This window comes from Pteropus vampyrus, unplaced genomic scaffold (assembly GCF_000151845.1).
Source record: "Pteropus vampyrus isolate Shadow unplaced genomic scaffold, Pvam_2.0 Scaffold466, whole genome shotgun sequence".
Taxonomy (NCBI): domain Eukaryota; kingdom Metazoa; phylum Chordata; class Mammalia; order Chiroptera; family Pteropodidae; genus Pteropus; species Pteropus vampyrus.
In genome coordinates, this window is record NW_011889247.1 from 148,926 (window position 1) to 165,053 (window position 16,128).

The 16,128-nt window shown below is 36.6% G+C and overlaps 1 protein-coding gene and 2 pseudogenes across 2 annotated transcripts in view; 1 reads left to right on the top strand and 2 right to left on the bottom strand.

The window, feature by feature from the left end:
* LURAP1L (leucine rich adaptor protein 1 like) overlaps window positions 1-8,673 on the bottom strand; it is a 38,772-nt gene extending 30,099 nt beyond the window's left edge. The window contains exons 1-2 of one of the 2 annotated variants that reach the window (XM_011382223.2): window positions 8,315-8,673; window positions 7,548-8,210 (exon numbers count right to left, since the gene is read on the bottom strand). In XM_011382223.2, the coding sequence (XP_011380525.1) occupies window positions 7,548-7,850 (303 nt within the window). In that variant the 5' untranslated portion in view covers window positions 7,851-8,210; window positions 8,315-8,673. Of the gene's footprint in view, window positions 1-7,547 lie in introns of both variants that reach the window. The other variant, XM_011382222.2, reaches the window with a different exon arrangement.
* Window positions 8,674-10,351: 1,678 nt separating this feature from the next.
* LOC111732537 lies at window positions 10,352-10,470 on the top strand (annotated as a pseudogene).
* A 4,589-nt stretch (window positions 10,471-15,059) lies between these two features.
* On the bottom strand, window positions 15,060-15,175 carry LOC111732532 (annotated as a pseudogene).
* Between the last annotated feature and the right edge of the window lie 953 nt (window positions 15,176-16,128).

A 16,128-nucleotide genomic window follows, 5' to 3' on the forward strand; every position in this document is an offset into this window, starting at 1 on the left:
TAGAATGATTTGGGAGTAATTTGGATCCAGCATATAGCCAGGCTCACAGCGGTTCTTGTTTGAATAAATGGCTGGGAAGCCACTTATAATGACTTAGTAAGTTACTTAAGCCATAGTTTCCTTATCTATAAAATGAACATAATAACTGCACATAAACATCAAGCACAATATGTAGCCCCTTTTTAGAAAGATGAATTGTTAAATTTTATTTTGAAGTCTCAGACTGAGACTTTTGAAATTATGTTTGAAAATATAACTTTTTTTGTGAATTCTGTAAATACAGTTTACATTGAGTACAGTTTGGTTCAATGTGTTTCAAGCACATATCTGAGAAGTTATGCCAGTGTCAGGTTTCTAGTTCTTTCTAGTGAGTTAAGATCCAAGCTTTATCCTCTCAGGGAACTAAATCTCTCAGGAAACTAAAATGCTACCAATGGTAAGCTTTTAAAACTCTAAGTCATGAACACAATTGAGCTTGATTACTGACCCTTGAGCCTCAAACTGGCCAGGGCAGGGAATTCTTCACTAGCAGCTCATTTGAAGTGGGAAGAAGTGTTTATGGAGATCTTGTTGATAGTGGCAAAAAGAGAAAGGGTATGATTGCTGAGAATCAGGTGACTTTTGAATATGTGCATTCAAATCTTCAGTGTTCCTAAGACAGAGACTTGTCTTTAGTTCTTGTTTCTCCAGGGAGGGATTCTGGTAAATAAGTATATAGTTTAACATGTTTAATATTTTAAATGTCTGGAAGAAGAGCAGATATATACAGGTAATCCTGGGTGTCAACATGAGCATCAAGGTACTCTAAAGCAGGGATTCCCAACCCCCAGGTCTTAGACAGGTACAGGTCAGTAGCCTGTTAGGAACTGAGCGGCACAGCAGGAGGTAAGTGGCTGGCGAGTGCGAGTAAAGCTTCATCTGTATTTGTAGCTGCTCCCCAGTGCTAGCATTACCGCCTCAGCTCCACCTCAGATCATCAGGTATTACATTCTCATAGGAGCACCAGTCCCTGGTGCCCCAAAAGTTAGGGACCTCAGCTTTAAACTATGCTACTATACTCTGCTTGCACTGAAGCTGGGAAAAGGCTACATATATTTTGTTTTGCTTTTGTATAGAAATGTGGTCTTTATGGAAGCTCTGATAACATGGGAGGTGCTGTGATAGTCATTCTGGTAGAAGAGGTGCCTATACTTTCATCATTCCCAAAGCCACATTGCTTATCTAAGGGTACCTTTGTAAGATCAATAGAACAACCGTGTAATTGACATAATATCTATTAACCGTCATCACTTTCACTGTTTTTGAATGCCTGTGTAATAGCTGATTTTCTTATATTATTTCATTGAATTCTTACAATGCCTTAATAGAGATGCCTTTATCTCTATTTGAATAAGAAAGCTGAGTCCTAGAATAGTTATATAACTTGCTCAATGCCACATACTCATGAGTGAAAGAGCCAAGACTAGAATGTGGGCTGCTGAGAGCTGGACAGGCCCTCCTCCATGGAAGATGGGCTAAAAGTCTCCACAGAGATAGTGTGTGGGGTCTTGGCAGCCTTCTGGGCCCTGTAAGTTGTATCCTGACTTCTTCCAGACTTGGCTGGAATCCTAGCTTGTCTGATTCCAGAGCCTGTGAAGGGTCCATCAGACCACAGGGGTCCACCACTTGAGTAGTGAATGAACAACCTTTGAAGAAGAACAAAAAAGAATGTCCTACAAAGAAAACACAAATTCTCAGGGACCCAAGAGACTCCAGCCATGAATCCCAGTTTCAGAAGTAGGATCTTAAAAAACCAAAGTCTTAGTATGTGAAAAAGTCTTTTAATTGTGATTCATCACTATAAAATGGAAGATAAAATATGTGTTATTCTGCTATTATAGAAGTTAACATACCCATAACATTTAAAAATTCTCATAAAATGTGATCTGTCAAGATCAGGGCAGTATGGTCATGCCATTTGTATAAAATAGAAGGTAATTATTTTTTTGTCAGAATATGTTCCTTCTGTGCATACCAGTCATTCAACATATATTCCTAGGCAGGGCGCAGTAGTTACTGTTTTCAAGTTGTGTATAAATCCTCTAAATTCTGTTTTATGTGTTTCTAGCAAAGTAACATTACTACCTTTTTTTTCACTGCTGTCAATTTTGAGCCACTGTGTAAGGAAACATGTTTCAACAAGATTTGTTTATTAGATTAAGTAAGTTTAATAACATTCTGTGTGCAAAATGACAGAAGCCACTGTTAGGAATCAGATTTCCTCATCTCCTTGATGTCTTTATCCCTCATAGTAAACCCTTAATTTACATAGTTATCAGCACTTGTAATTCCTTGTACAAAGCACATTTGCTGTGAGAAATCTCAGCTCTGTCTGTTAGTCTCAACACTTATGACTGACCTCTGCTATGGCATCATGAACCTGCTTACGTGTTGATTTATTATCTTTCTCTGTACAGTACCCATTTTATCTTTTTATATTCCCATTTTATCGTTTCAACTTTCTTGTAAACTCATCAAAAAATGTGTCTTCGACTTTACAGCTTCTCAATTATATACCTAAGGGTTTTCGTTAAAATTTTTTCCAACTTAAAAATAACTAAAAATTGAACAAATGATAGAAATCTTCTAGCCTACTTTGAAGTATGTCTGAAGCAATTATGAAGTTAATTTAATGAAATTATTATCTATTTTCGAGGGAATATAAAATAAATGTTCTTTTTATTACAAAATAAGCAAGCCATTTAACATGGGTAAACACATGAAAAACATCAATAAGATAAAATATCAAACCTAATATAAATCTAACATTCTCACAAACTCTGACATTTTGATTTATGTTCTTCTGGTATTACTTATGTATCTGTATGTGTGTGTGTTTTTGTCTAGTCCTGAGTATTGCCTAGAAAACTTTATTAAAGCAAGTATTGAGGAATTGGATAAGGTATTTGAATGTTCTAATACTAAGAAAAGATAAATAACTAGCTTGAGATTGTTTATACTTCACTTTTACATAGCTGCTATGCAAATAATTGTCCCAAATATGAAAATCAGGACACAATATTTTCAAATTACTTTTCATATGGCACTGCCCTAATCATCCTGACGTAATAAAGAATTCACTAAAATCCGGAATATGGCATCAATAGGTAGTATATACTTCATTCCAAACTAAACTTTGAATTCGTAAACAGTAATTATGTTCTAGGGCAAAGGTATAAGTGTGCATTAGACTACTAATTCCAGGTTCCAGTTCTTTAGTGATTGCTTTTATAATCTTATGTATTTCAAATATCTTCCAGAGTAAATTGATGAAAATAACTTTCACTCTCAAACTAGAGGTATGATATAGACATACTGAAACAGCACTAAAACTCTTTGAACATTTTGTAAAGGAAAAATGCAATATAAAATTTATCACTAAGAGGTAAAACACAGATTTTGACAGATTATTTACATTTATTGGAAAAATATTTTGGATATTATGAGATATTCTAAAACTTAGATTAATACTATTTGATAAGTAACGCTTAAAGTCCCATTCTTAAGAAAATTTTACAGAAGACGTCGTCATATAGACAGTGGGATGACAACTGCAAACATAGGACAGAACCTCTGAAGACTGACTTTTTAAAGTAGGCATTTTGTCCTGTACTCTCAAGACATTGAGGCAGGACTGGTACACAATAGGCACTCTATAAATATTTGTTGATTATTGAATGAACCCATATCTGAAACAACCCTGACATGCATCCTGAGGTGTTGTTTCTGTTGGTCCCTCAGTACTCTAGAGAGTGCTGAGATATCACAGATTTATAAACATTATACCGTATTTTGAAGGGAAGTTGAGATGCACACGGGAACGGGCAAAAAAGGCACAGTACATGGAGTCAAATGATCTGAATTCAAGTTGTGATGCTGTTCACTAATTAGTTGTGTGACCTCAGCCTGCTTTCCCAACTGTGTCGAAGACACAGTGATCACATTTGTTAAATGTAGATGAAAATAGTTTCTCTTCCCCAGTATGATCTTAGGCTCAAATAGTATGACAGATTTTAAAACACTCTGTGAACTGAAAAATAGTGAACACATATTGAACGGACTTTATACAAGAAATCTGGAATTTATTTCCAATTTCATTATAAATTTCCTATGCATATCTCTTCATTTGCTTACTGTATTGTCAGATTTTCTTATATCTAAATTCAAAATAAAAATACTTTACACATTGGGAAATTTGCTTCCTCCTCAAAATGTTCAGATAATTACCTTGAATTGGCCTACTTGTTATACCGAAAAAATTCCTGTAAATTTTATTTCCCATTGTTTTTTCATCTTATATCCTTTATCGTTTATGGTTCTACTTGTGTTATTAATAGGGGTTTCAACATTAAGAAATCTGACCACAGAAACAGTTTCTCTTGCCTTCAATTTCTTTCAACTTGCTTCTATTACAACTGCATTTCACAGACCTCTAAGAGCATTGTATAACATTTACAAGCAAGAGTTAAGGAAATCGTTTATAAAAGTATAAAAGGGGATGAGATAAACAATGATAAAATCACATGTATGTAAAGAACTTTTTAAGTGTTGAGACTGCTCTCCTGCAAGTGTATGCTGTACTGTGTCAAGGGTAGACACATCCATTCTGATAGGAAAAGAGAGAAGGCTTAATTCCTAAGTCTCTAGAACGGCTTGTACATGGCTAAGGTGTTTCTTAGGAGTTCTGAGGGCAGGACCAAATACTGATCATTCCAGACTATCACAGGAAAAATCTGTGAACAACTCAAAATAATGAGTGTGAAATGTGGGGTCATGCATAATACCAAGGAAGTTAACTCAGCACTCATGGCAGAGGGTAGAAAAGGACATAAAAATCATGATTAAGAGGTCATAGTTCAACTTCTCTATACGGAGGTACTAGGAAACAGGAAAAATTGCGGAGCTGCATCTATTCGGTATTTATAACTAAACCACCACGTTTCCATAAAAATAAATCTGCTGCTTTGCAATTATGCTGAAGCTTGGATTTTTAGCACCCATAAGTTATATAAAATGGGAGAAAACTGTTTCATTGACAAGAGACTATACCTGTTTTCAATCCCTTCTCTCTAAACTCCTATAACCAATATTATCATTTTTCTTAATGGAAACCTTTATTAGAGTTGAAAGTTGAACACAAAACATCTGTTCTGACATAAATTTTCCTAAGTCCATACATATTGATGCTTTACATAGAAAATATAATGGTCAATTTAGCACTCTGCCTCTGCTGTTACTATGTCTATTCGCTTTTTAAAAATGTATTTATTAATATACCATAATCATTATATATAGTACTATCTGGTTTGGGCAAACATATTTTTAATAACTATATGACATCTTCATTTAGAAAAATAGATAAGTCTAGAAAGTGTTGAAGGGGAACACAATACACGATACCAATATATGCCACTTCGGCATGTGGATTATTTTGAGCTGAAGATAACCAATACCCAGCAGGCTAAAGAAAAACTTTGATCTTTCCCTTAACTACCCAAAAGAATTTAGATAGGGGGCCTGGTTCAGAGACAGGGCTATACCAGAGATAACTTTTATCCAAATGACCTATCCGTATGTCAGAGCAAACATCTTATTACCAAACATCTGGTCTTCTTTTTTTTCTATGAATTGCCTTTAACCCCTTTGAAGCCCCAGGCCCCTATCTCATTCCTTTTTTCAGGATGGTATATAAGTCTCAATTTCCTGACTTGCCATCATGTCTCATATTTTAATGGGACTACCGTACGTATGAAATTAAATTTGTTTTTCTCTTGTTAATCTGTTTTATGTCAATTTATTTATTAGACCAGCCAAAGAACCTTGAAGAGTAAAAGGAAAAAAATTTCCTCCCCAACAGTGTCTTTAAGTTGATAATAACTAGATTTTTTTTTACCCTACAGAGTTCTAGAATACACTTGGCTTGATATACTACAAAAAAGTAAGTGGCAAATAAGTGCAAGAAATTTGAGAGCCCTAAGGAGACAGACTCCTTGACTTTTTCATTTTGTATTTTCAGCACCCAGTTAATTACCAGGTATAGTAAATGCTTAATAAATACTTATTGAATAATATGCATAACTCGTATATATGCATTTAGACAATGAAACATATAGTATACAGTCATTTGTATGACACATGCTATATAAATATATACACATACACATGCCCATGCATATATATAATTTCAACATCTAGGTATTCTAAGTAGGAAGAAAATGAATATCAGATATAAAAATTATAGACTGGCTTAAAGATTTTCAAGATTTTTAGAGTGATATCCTCGAGCCTTTTGTAGATAGTGTGGTGACAATTCTGTACATAAGACATGATCTCTGAAGACTGGCTTTTTGCACTAATATATTTGCCAAGATTACTTTATGCTGTGGAATTTATTCCTTCCAGAGTGTTCCAACTGCAGAAAGAGAGAAGCTGGGGAAACATGTCTGGTTACTTTTTAATGCAAAGCCCCAATGGACAGGATCATTTATGCAGAAAATCCTTCTCACCATCCTCTGGGTGACCGAGGCCCCTGTTTTAATTTTCCTTCTCTCCAGACTGTTAGAGAATGCTGTTGTTTTGTGGTCATTTTCTTCCAAAGATTTAGGAAGGAATAATTTCCTCCAACCAGTTCATTGTACAAATCAAGGTCCACAGAGGTGAAGTGACTTGCACAAGAGCTTATGGCAAATAAATGTCTATCGAAATGCATCCAGGAGAACTGAATATTCACTGACCTTGTACTAGTAGTCCGATCATCCTATTCTTAGGCTAACATTTGCAAACAGCATAGAAAACAATTACAGATCAAGGACTGGTAGGGCAGATGTGGGGGAAGGGTAGGAAGTGGTCATTAGCAAATCTCTGGGCCTGGGGATCACCAACTCTCTTGGAACAAAACAGGGTAACAGCTATTCATAAGAACTTCAAGGATGAGTGGGCCATTGTTTTCAGAACCAGCTGTGGAGAATCAGCTTAACAGTGGCCTTGGAATAGCTGCGGCTGTTCCACCAACTGGCGGAGACAGTAGTGGTGGAAGAGGAGTGAGCAAGGAAGGAAGGCGGCAGGAACCCGGTCGCGCCACCTTTCGGCAAACCAGGAAGTATTTTTGTAGTTAAGTGCAATGGACTGAGCCACCTTTTGAACTGAAAGTGTGAACGGCTCATAGTAGGCCCCACATGGGTGTAATAACTGCAAACCCTCAGCGCGCTAAAGTCGAGAAGGCTGCGGACTGACAGCAAAATGATCAGCGCTGAGAGCACCGACTCAGAACTATCAGAAACTTCACAGGGCAGAGCAGGCTCTGCTGTCTTATCAAACCGTGACCAAGTGAAGTCCGGGGTAAACAAGCATCGCAGCGGCTGCCTTCAGATGCGCACCCCTTGCGCGCTTTCCAACCCCTTATTTTCCACGCGCGTAGCCCCAGCTATCCTTTTTCCCTGGCCCCATCTTCAGATTGCCGCATCTTTCAGCCCGGGCTCCAATTCCCACAGCTAACGCAGCACACTTACCATCTCTTGCCTGAGGAGGTGAAGCTTGGTTTCCAGCCTCTCCAGGGTGCTGGAATGGCTACGTCGTGGGGAGCCAGAGGTTGGGGTGGACGAAGAGGAGGACGACAAGGAGTGAGAGAAGCTGCAGCAGCTGCTGCTGCTACTGCAGCCTGCGCCACCTCCGCCGCTCCCCCCGCAGGGGTCCTTGTCCCTATTCAGGGGAACCGACTCCTCCCCACGGAGCGAGCGCACTAGACTCTCCGGTACTTTGAGCCCCAGCTTCAGCTCGATGTCTCTGAGGTCTGGTAGCAGCCCGTCTTCCATGACTTCTCAAGAACGATGATAATGGTAATAAAACGCTGCAGATGAGAGGCAGCAGAGGCCTTCAAGGGTAGTGCAAGATCTGCTGAACCCTCCCGCCGCCCGGGTCTCTATCTTCGGCGGAGGATCGAGTGCCTTGTCCGCTCCATAACTGGCTGCGCGATATCAACCTTGCAATCTGCACAGAACGCCGCGGGTCGCAGCCGCAGTTCCCTGGGCGCTGTAACTCCTCCGACTCTTATTAAAATTATAGAGACCACTTCACCCTCTTCCTTTTTGGCCGCTCCACTGCAAAGTTGAATTAATTGATATTGCAGAGATGGGGAAAATACTAGTATAGACCTAAAAAAATGGAAATAAAGTCTGTTTTAGCGTTAAGGGGGAAAAAATCACATAAAACTGTCCGTTCACATCTCTGCGCCATTCACTGACTGTACCAAACACGCAACACAATGTAATGTGGATACACTCCAGCGTCGTTTCATTTTCTAGCCATAAATCTCCAAGCTTCGGAGTATCCTGGATTGTCAGAAATAATCTCTAGTCGGTGATAGAGGAAGTCGGTCCTGTGCATGGACGCATAAAAAAAAATAGATAGTTTAGCAGGAGTTTAATGGCTTCCTCGATGCAGCAGAAATACCTTTCTCTCCATTTAGCCCTTTTGATCCAAGTCGTTGTGTTCTTCCGAGCCTCGGAAACTTTAAACTCCTCTGGCAGGTGGACCAAACCAGGGCCAACCCCTGTACCGTATATCACAGGCAAGAAGAGCAACGAAAAATTTCCCACCCCTGCTGATAGTAGTAGGTTCAGAGTTGTGTTTTAGTTGGGAGTTCCTAATAAGGGTTCAGTTTTCCCTGCAAAATTCCTGGTACCTGCAACATTCACAACAGTTAACAAACGTTAGAGGCAGAAAAAATGACTTTAAATGTGGTGTCCCCCCCCCCCGCCCCCCCAATCTTCCTAGGGCAAAAATCTAGCTTTAGAAGCTGTTCCCAATAATTTTATAATTATAAAAACTGTAAACATTTCACTAAAAGTTGAAAGAGAATGCACATCCTAAATTCATCATCTTCCAAATGTATGCCATTGCAAGCAGAAATGAAGAATCAAATAGCCAGAATAATTTATATGACTACTAAAGATAGTGGTGGATTTTAAAAGTGGAGAATTGTTGAGATATTTCTACTATAATTATGAAGGAAAAATATTAAGTATAACTCATGAAAAAGTTGTCTTCCATAATTTATAAATATTTTAACCATTTAGAAACATGCAATCCATTGATTTGAGATACTTCTACCAAGTTATTATCAGCTATATTGATTATAGGTTTGATTCGACATTGAATCTGTGCAAATAATCTTCAAGAAGAGGATACTTTTCAACGGAATAAACTCTAATTTTGGGATTCCATTGGAATATTTCAAAATATGGCCCCTCTATTTTTGGGACAAATAAGTATTTGTGTTCTTGGTCCTTCTGAGCCTCTATTCTAAAAGACATCACTCAGGTTTCACACTTATAAGCTCATAGGCAGATACATCTCATACTTTATTTTTATTTAGCATAGCCTCATCTAGGAAGCCTATGGATAGGAAACAGGCCTTCTGAATGAAATATTTCATGTCAGAGAGAAAGTTGCTGAAGTTCTCTTGTCAACATGTCAGAAATTTGTATGTTATTTCTTACTTTTAAAATAGTTATAAATGAAGTGGTCATTTTAAAGATGGAACAACCACTTATGGAATCAAAGGAGAACAATGCTAAATCTCAACTCACTGATAAAACTGCATGTTTTGTCCTAAATTTGGAAAACCACAAGCTCATTGAATAAGAATTGCACTGTGATATATAATTATGGAAGGCTTGCATCTCAGTCAAGAACAGTTTTTTATTATGAACTCTTACTAAGTTCACCACAAGGCTAGCTGAGAAGAGTAGCTGACATGCAGTATCTACCTTGAATTTGGTCAATAAAAAGTTTATTGTCAAATTATCATCAATATAACCTACAGAAAAGGAACATCTCCTTTGCTAAGTTACAGACAGTAAAATTTGTATTCAATACTGATAACTCAAAAATAGAAAGTGGTTTTTTAATTTGTTTTAAATATCTACAGAGAAAACTTCTCTGAAATTAAAAATATGACCTATATGGAAAGTAATACTTTGTGCCAGTGCAATATAAAACAAATGTAAACTTTGTATAAAAGTTTAATTATGTTAAGACTTTAAAATTTTTTCAATTTAATGCTTATGGCATTTTAGTTTAAGATAGAGATATTTTGAATGCCAAATGCTAATTTTCAAAACATTAGAATCATGAAACTCTTATTAGGCCTCTAATAGATCGTGTTAACCTTGTCATTACTGCTTTATGTGGTTTGATCTGAGGACAGTCCTTATCCAAAATGTTAAAAAATAAAGGTCTTTTTAATATTTGGGTCTTGAGAATATTTTTTGTTTGCTTTTAAAATTCTGTGATTTTAAAAAAAAATGTGTGTGCCTACGGCCATGCCACCCTGAATGTGCCTGATCTCGTCTGATCTCAGAAGCTAAGCAGGGTCGGGCCTGGTTAGTATTTGGATGGGAGACTACCTAGGAAGACCAGGTACGGTAGATGTTAAATAAATAAATAAATAAATAAATAAATGAATAAATAAATAAATAAAGTGTGAAAGGTTTAACCAATTGCTGTTAGGCTGACCTGGTAACTACACATCTTGATTTGGGGAATTTAGTGATAAGAATTTTTAGTAATAGGTCAAAGATAGGTAGGGGCTTGGAGTAGGAGTGAGTGAAGTCATCAGTGAGAAGAAAGCACATAGAGAGAACTGAGAAAGAAATAGGGAAAAACTCTAAGAGCAATTATTTTATATTCCTCAGATCCCTGACTCTTAGCAGCACTCCCTTCTTGTTCAACCTTTCTCGTCCATCTCTAACTACCTCTTGTTTCCTTAATTAATAGCATCTCCGAGCAACAACCTAAATTTAGGGTGTTTCCCTAATCCTAATATATTGAAAAGTAAAATTATGAAAGCAGTTGTTATATTATTGTGTTTATGGTATATGTTTTTAGACTCGGACTACCTTATATACCTTTTCTGAATGCTTTATGTATGAGCCGGGTTTGCCTTTTTTTTTCTATTTAGATTGCCTGAGGAACCTTAGGATGAGTATTAAACTATGGAAAACTTTAAGAGACTGAGCTTCTTCCACAGTCAAATTGGGCTTACAGAGAAGGAAAGGGAATCTCTTATTTATCATTAAAGCAAGCCAGTTGCTAATTTAATAGTATCATTGTTGGCCCCAGGTGACAGTTTTTAAAAGAATGTCTCAGTCACAAAAACAGTGATGTGATACATGCTTTATATATTTCACACTTAGAACACTTCCTGGTATGAGACACAGTGGTTAAAACAAAAGTAGATTCAGCAAGACTTTGTACAGTATGAGTAATGCCATTCCTTAATCTGCTGCTAGCACTGTGGTTTAAGAAAAAAACAAAAAGTCCTTACACCTCCTCTCTAGCACTGATTGAAAGTTTGCAGTATTCCCAACTCTTGTTGGCACAGAGTTCAAGGTCTAGGGCAGATTCTTCAATCTGAGGCTCTACTTCCCACAGTACAGAATGATTTCAGACAGTTTACAGCCTCAAATTACCTTTAAGAATTTTAGGAAGAAACTTATTTAATGGGTATCGGCTTCTTTAGATCTTTGTTTCAAAAGTGTAGAAGTGCTGTTTTTATAAATATTGTTCTGTTGATGATATGCTTCACAAGAAAGATGTCATAACAAAACTAAAGAATGTTGATCCTCTTCACACATAGTGGAATTGTATACCTGCTAAAGCTACAAAAATTTTACTTTTCCTATTTATAGAGCAATTTAATTCACTTATAATTTTGTATCTGGGTTGGGTTTGTTTTACAGCATAAAATTATCTAGTTTATTACTAATGAGCAATTTACACATGTGTATGCCATGTATATCACTGTATTTCTCTATCATCTATCTATCTGAAATGTCTCTCCCTAAAGAGCATAGATTCTTTAAATAGTGCTCTGATTAGAATCTAATTAATATTTATAATCAAAGCTAAATACTTCCCTGGGAGATTTAGAAGACAATGCTAAAAGTAGGTCACCAGCATCTAAGATAGCCTTATCCCCTCTCCACAATCCCTGTCAAATCTCTCTGCCTTCATTATTTGTAATAGAGTCCTTTATTTGCTTTTACTTATCTTGCTGAGCTGTGCATTCCCTACTGAAAGGTGCAGAGCAAGGCCCTGAAAAGAGATTTCTTCAGTGAAGCTATCCTGTGTCCGTTCCTCTGTAGCCACCATTTTTGGCTTATAGAATAGACTTATAGTTTATTTCATTGGCGTGCCGATAAATTTTACAACTATCTCTCTGAAAACGTAAAAATAACCAATTTATTCACGGTGTAAATATTCCACTAGGGCTGATTTCAAGCTACCAACATGAGTTAGGAAAAGATGGGCAGTGTACAGCATTATACAGCATTTCCATGTACAGATACATTACATATGAATAGCCTCAAGAGCATAAACTGTAGTAAAACATAGTCAAATTATTAGGAAATGATGAGTTTTGATTTTTTACTTTGTTTTAGTATAACTTACCTAATTTAAAGCTTATGCAGTATAATTTTAAAAATAATAGCTGTGTTTAGCAATCAGCTGGCAAAATTCCTAAAAATTTTACAGTTGGCTTCTGCAACCTGGTATTGTCCGGCTCCAGTACACCTGTTTTATAAAATATTGGAGGATGATTATTAATTTTAGTTAAGAAATAAAATACAAGTTAAAGCCAGAAAAAGCAGTGCAGTTTTAAATCTAATTATTGGGTAAAGTGATAATTGGAGAAATAAGTTCCAAAGTCAAAAGCAAGGACATCAGGGAACTCATAAAACTATGCATTAGTGTCCTTGGGCTACCATAACAAAGTACCACAAACTGAGTAGCTTAAAACAATAAAAATATACTGTTTTAAAGTTCTGGAGCTGAGAATTCCAAAATGAAGATGTTAACAGGGCCATGTTCCCTCTGAAGACTTTAGGGTAAGATCCTTCCTTGCCACTTCCAGCTTCTGGTAGCCCCAAGTATTCCTTGGTTTGTGGTAGCATAGCTCCAATCTCTGCCTCCTTAGTTACCCAGCTTCCTTCTGTGTCTGCATCCACATTTTTTATAAAGACACCAGTCATATTGGATTAAGGGCCTAACCTACTCTAGTATATCTTATTTTAGCAAATCAAAACTGCAACAATCCTATTCCCAAATAAGATCACATTTGGAGGTATCGTAGGGTTAGGATTTCAGCATCTTTTTGGAGGATACAGTTCAACACATAACACTGTGGAATGGTGTTTGGTCTTGGGGTACACTTCAGATATGAGACTGTGAATAATATGAAAGAACTAGAATCTTCTTTTTATTTGGCACATTTTAATATTTGACAGTGAAGTATGGAGATAGCCTCGAAGGCTTAAAGGAAAGAAATAGGTTTTTTCCCTAATTAGAAAAAAATGTATTAAAAATGACAAACTAGTTTGCCTCTTTATAAATAATCACCTATGTGTTAGATAACAACATCTGTTAGCTATTTTTCAGGTATGCTTTCATAGGCTAGAAAACTTTGATCTCAGAAATATCCTTATCCTGTAGTCTAGTGGCATAGTCATGAACATAATTCATATAATCCACCTTTGCTATCTTTCACCAAAAATCTTGATAATTTCTAAAATTGAATTTGAGGTAGGCTCCAACAATATATAGGATAAACATTAAAATAGACATAAAAGGCTTAAAGAAATATTCTGTGTCCTAGCTTAGGGACAATCTTATGAATTTGATTTGAAAAAGACTTGACAGATTTTACTCGAAGTGTTGATTTTATACAACATGGAACCTAAGTATATTGATCTAGAACCCCAGTGAGGATACAGTAAAGCAATGGTGAACAGTTACAAAGAGGATGGTGTCTAAGAACTTTAGAGAGAACTATAAGATTCCACAAAAGTTTTAACCTGTAGATGTGGCACATGCCATAGAATTCCTACTTTAATGTCATGGCTTCAGATCAGTGCCCATTTCTGGTAATATCTTATCAATATCTCAGTTCCTCTCCATATTTTAGACTTCTAGCTTCTCCTTATCCTTAGTGTTATAGGTATGGAAGGAAAGGCAGAAATGCCTCTTGGAGGTCTTAGGAGGAAGAGAATAAGGAATAAAGTTTTTATGCATTTTTTCATTTGAAAAAAGATCATAAATATTTTATGTAAAGACACACATGAATAAGTTGTCATTATTTGGAAGTTAAAACTCAAGAACTCCCCATATTGGAATTGCTGATCTTAGTCTTATTAGTTAAGAGCATTACTCTACAGTTCAAAGTTAGCCTTCTTAAGCTGTTAACTAGCCTTGCTGCATGTATGGAGAGAGAGAGGAGAGGGAAGAGGAGAGAGATATTGAGAGAGAGATTGAGAAAGATTGAAAGAGATTGAGAGAGGGAGGAGGGAGAGAGATAATATGAATGTGATTTTCTTTCAGAAGTACTATTCAATGAGAATACTTTTGTGACCACAATGAGATATTTTGAATATGTGTACATTATATAAAAGTTAAATACTATAATTATATCCTCAAAATATCAAGGCAGATGGTTACTGATTATTATATCCATTTGATGAATCAGCAAGAACATTTTTTGAAGTAGAAAAGCACTTTTAAATCAGAGTAACACAAATAACTGATAAAGTGGAGGAAGCTCTAAAAATTCCTTACTACAAAGAAAGTTGTTATGTATTAATTATTTTATGACAGACTCTTCACATATTTTGTATTGTTTAATCCTCATAACAACCCAGAGAAACAATATTAACCCTACAGTCATAAAATTAACTTGATGCTCCAAGAGGTGAAAGCACTCATGCAATGCTCCACTGGCATCAAGTTCTAGAGAAGGCAAGATTTGCCCCATTATATTTTACTCCCAAATTCATGTTGTTTTCATTACTTACAGATGGACATTAGCCCTCTTTCAGAACTGTTAAGGGGTTTCACTGCTGAACATATATTTTTATTTTTTATTTATTTTTATTATCATTTTTTTTAGGTGAGGCAACCCTTGGTTGATCTCACAAATTGCAAGGACCTTGTCAGCTTACAATCTCTCATTTTTTATTTTTTTGTAACTACAGCACCTGGTCTTCCTAGGTCTCCCATCTAAGTACTAACCAGGCCCAACCCTGCTTAGCTTCTGAGATCAGACGGGATCGGGCTTGTCCAGAGGGGCATGGCCATAAACTGAACATATATTTTTAAGAAGCCAACATCAACTTAACTTCTTCTGATGTTTTTGGGGAATTCATATTCCAGATGAGGTAGAGATAAAAACTAAAATAGATAAAAAAAGATAAGTGCATTCGTGGAAGATTCATTTATAATGAATCATTAAGGAGCATTAGGATATTCTAGAAGGATGTTCCCATTCTCCACTTTTGATTTCATATGAATTATCGCTTTCTCCTCTAACATGGTCCAGTATGTGAGACTGAATAAGGCATTTGTTGGAGCCCAGCTCTAAATAGATATGGGAATTGATTCTTTGAATTACAAGGTGATGGCATTAAAAGAAATGAAAGGGGAGCAAAGCAGTCATGAAAGGTACTGTATGAAAGCTTGTGCAATGATCAGGGCTGGGCAGAAGGCTTTATGACCTTGTGACCAGGGAAATTTCTTGCTGGTTTGATGTGGCAAATGCCAAAGGCATGGCAAAGTCCTGGTGGCGGCGGGGAGTCCAATACACCCTGTCATTCCAAAAGATAAAAGTAAGAGTGCATTTGCTCAGCTTCTTTTCTCTTTTTGTCATCTTCTTATGCTCAACCCATGTGTTTTGGCTGATTTTGTGGTAGCTGACCCTCAATTCCTTTGGCTTATTATTTTAGGCTGTACTTTGGTAGTTCAAACACTTCAGTGTTTAAGAACATTGCTAAATTCTATTTAAATATCATTATGCTCTACTAGAAAAACTTCATATGTGGATTGAGTTTGTGAGTCAGTGCTGGGATCAGTTAAAAAGATGTGATTATAAATATCTGAGGTGCCATAGCACAAGATAGGGTCTCAAAAGAAAGAGAGGAGGGAGGGAAGAGGGAAGAAGGAAAGAAAGAGGTGAGGAGGGAGAGAGCTAGTGTGGAGAGAGAGCAAAAGAGCTTTTCTGACAGGTAAAAACCTGAGAGTTTCATGCAGACAGATTTG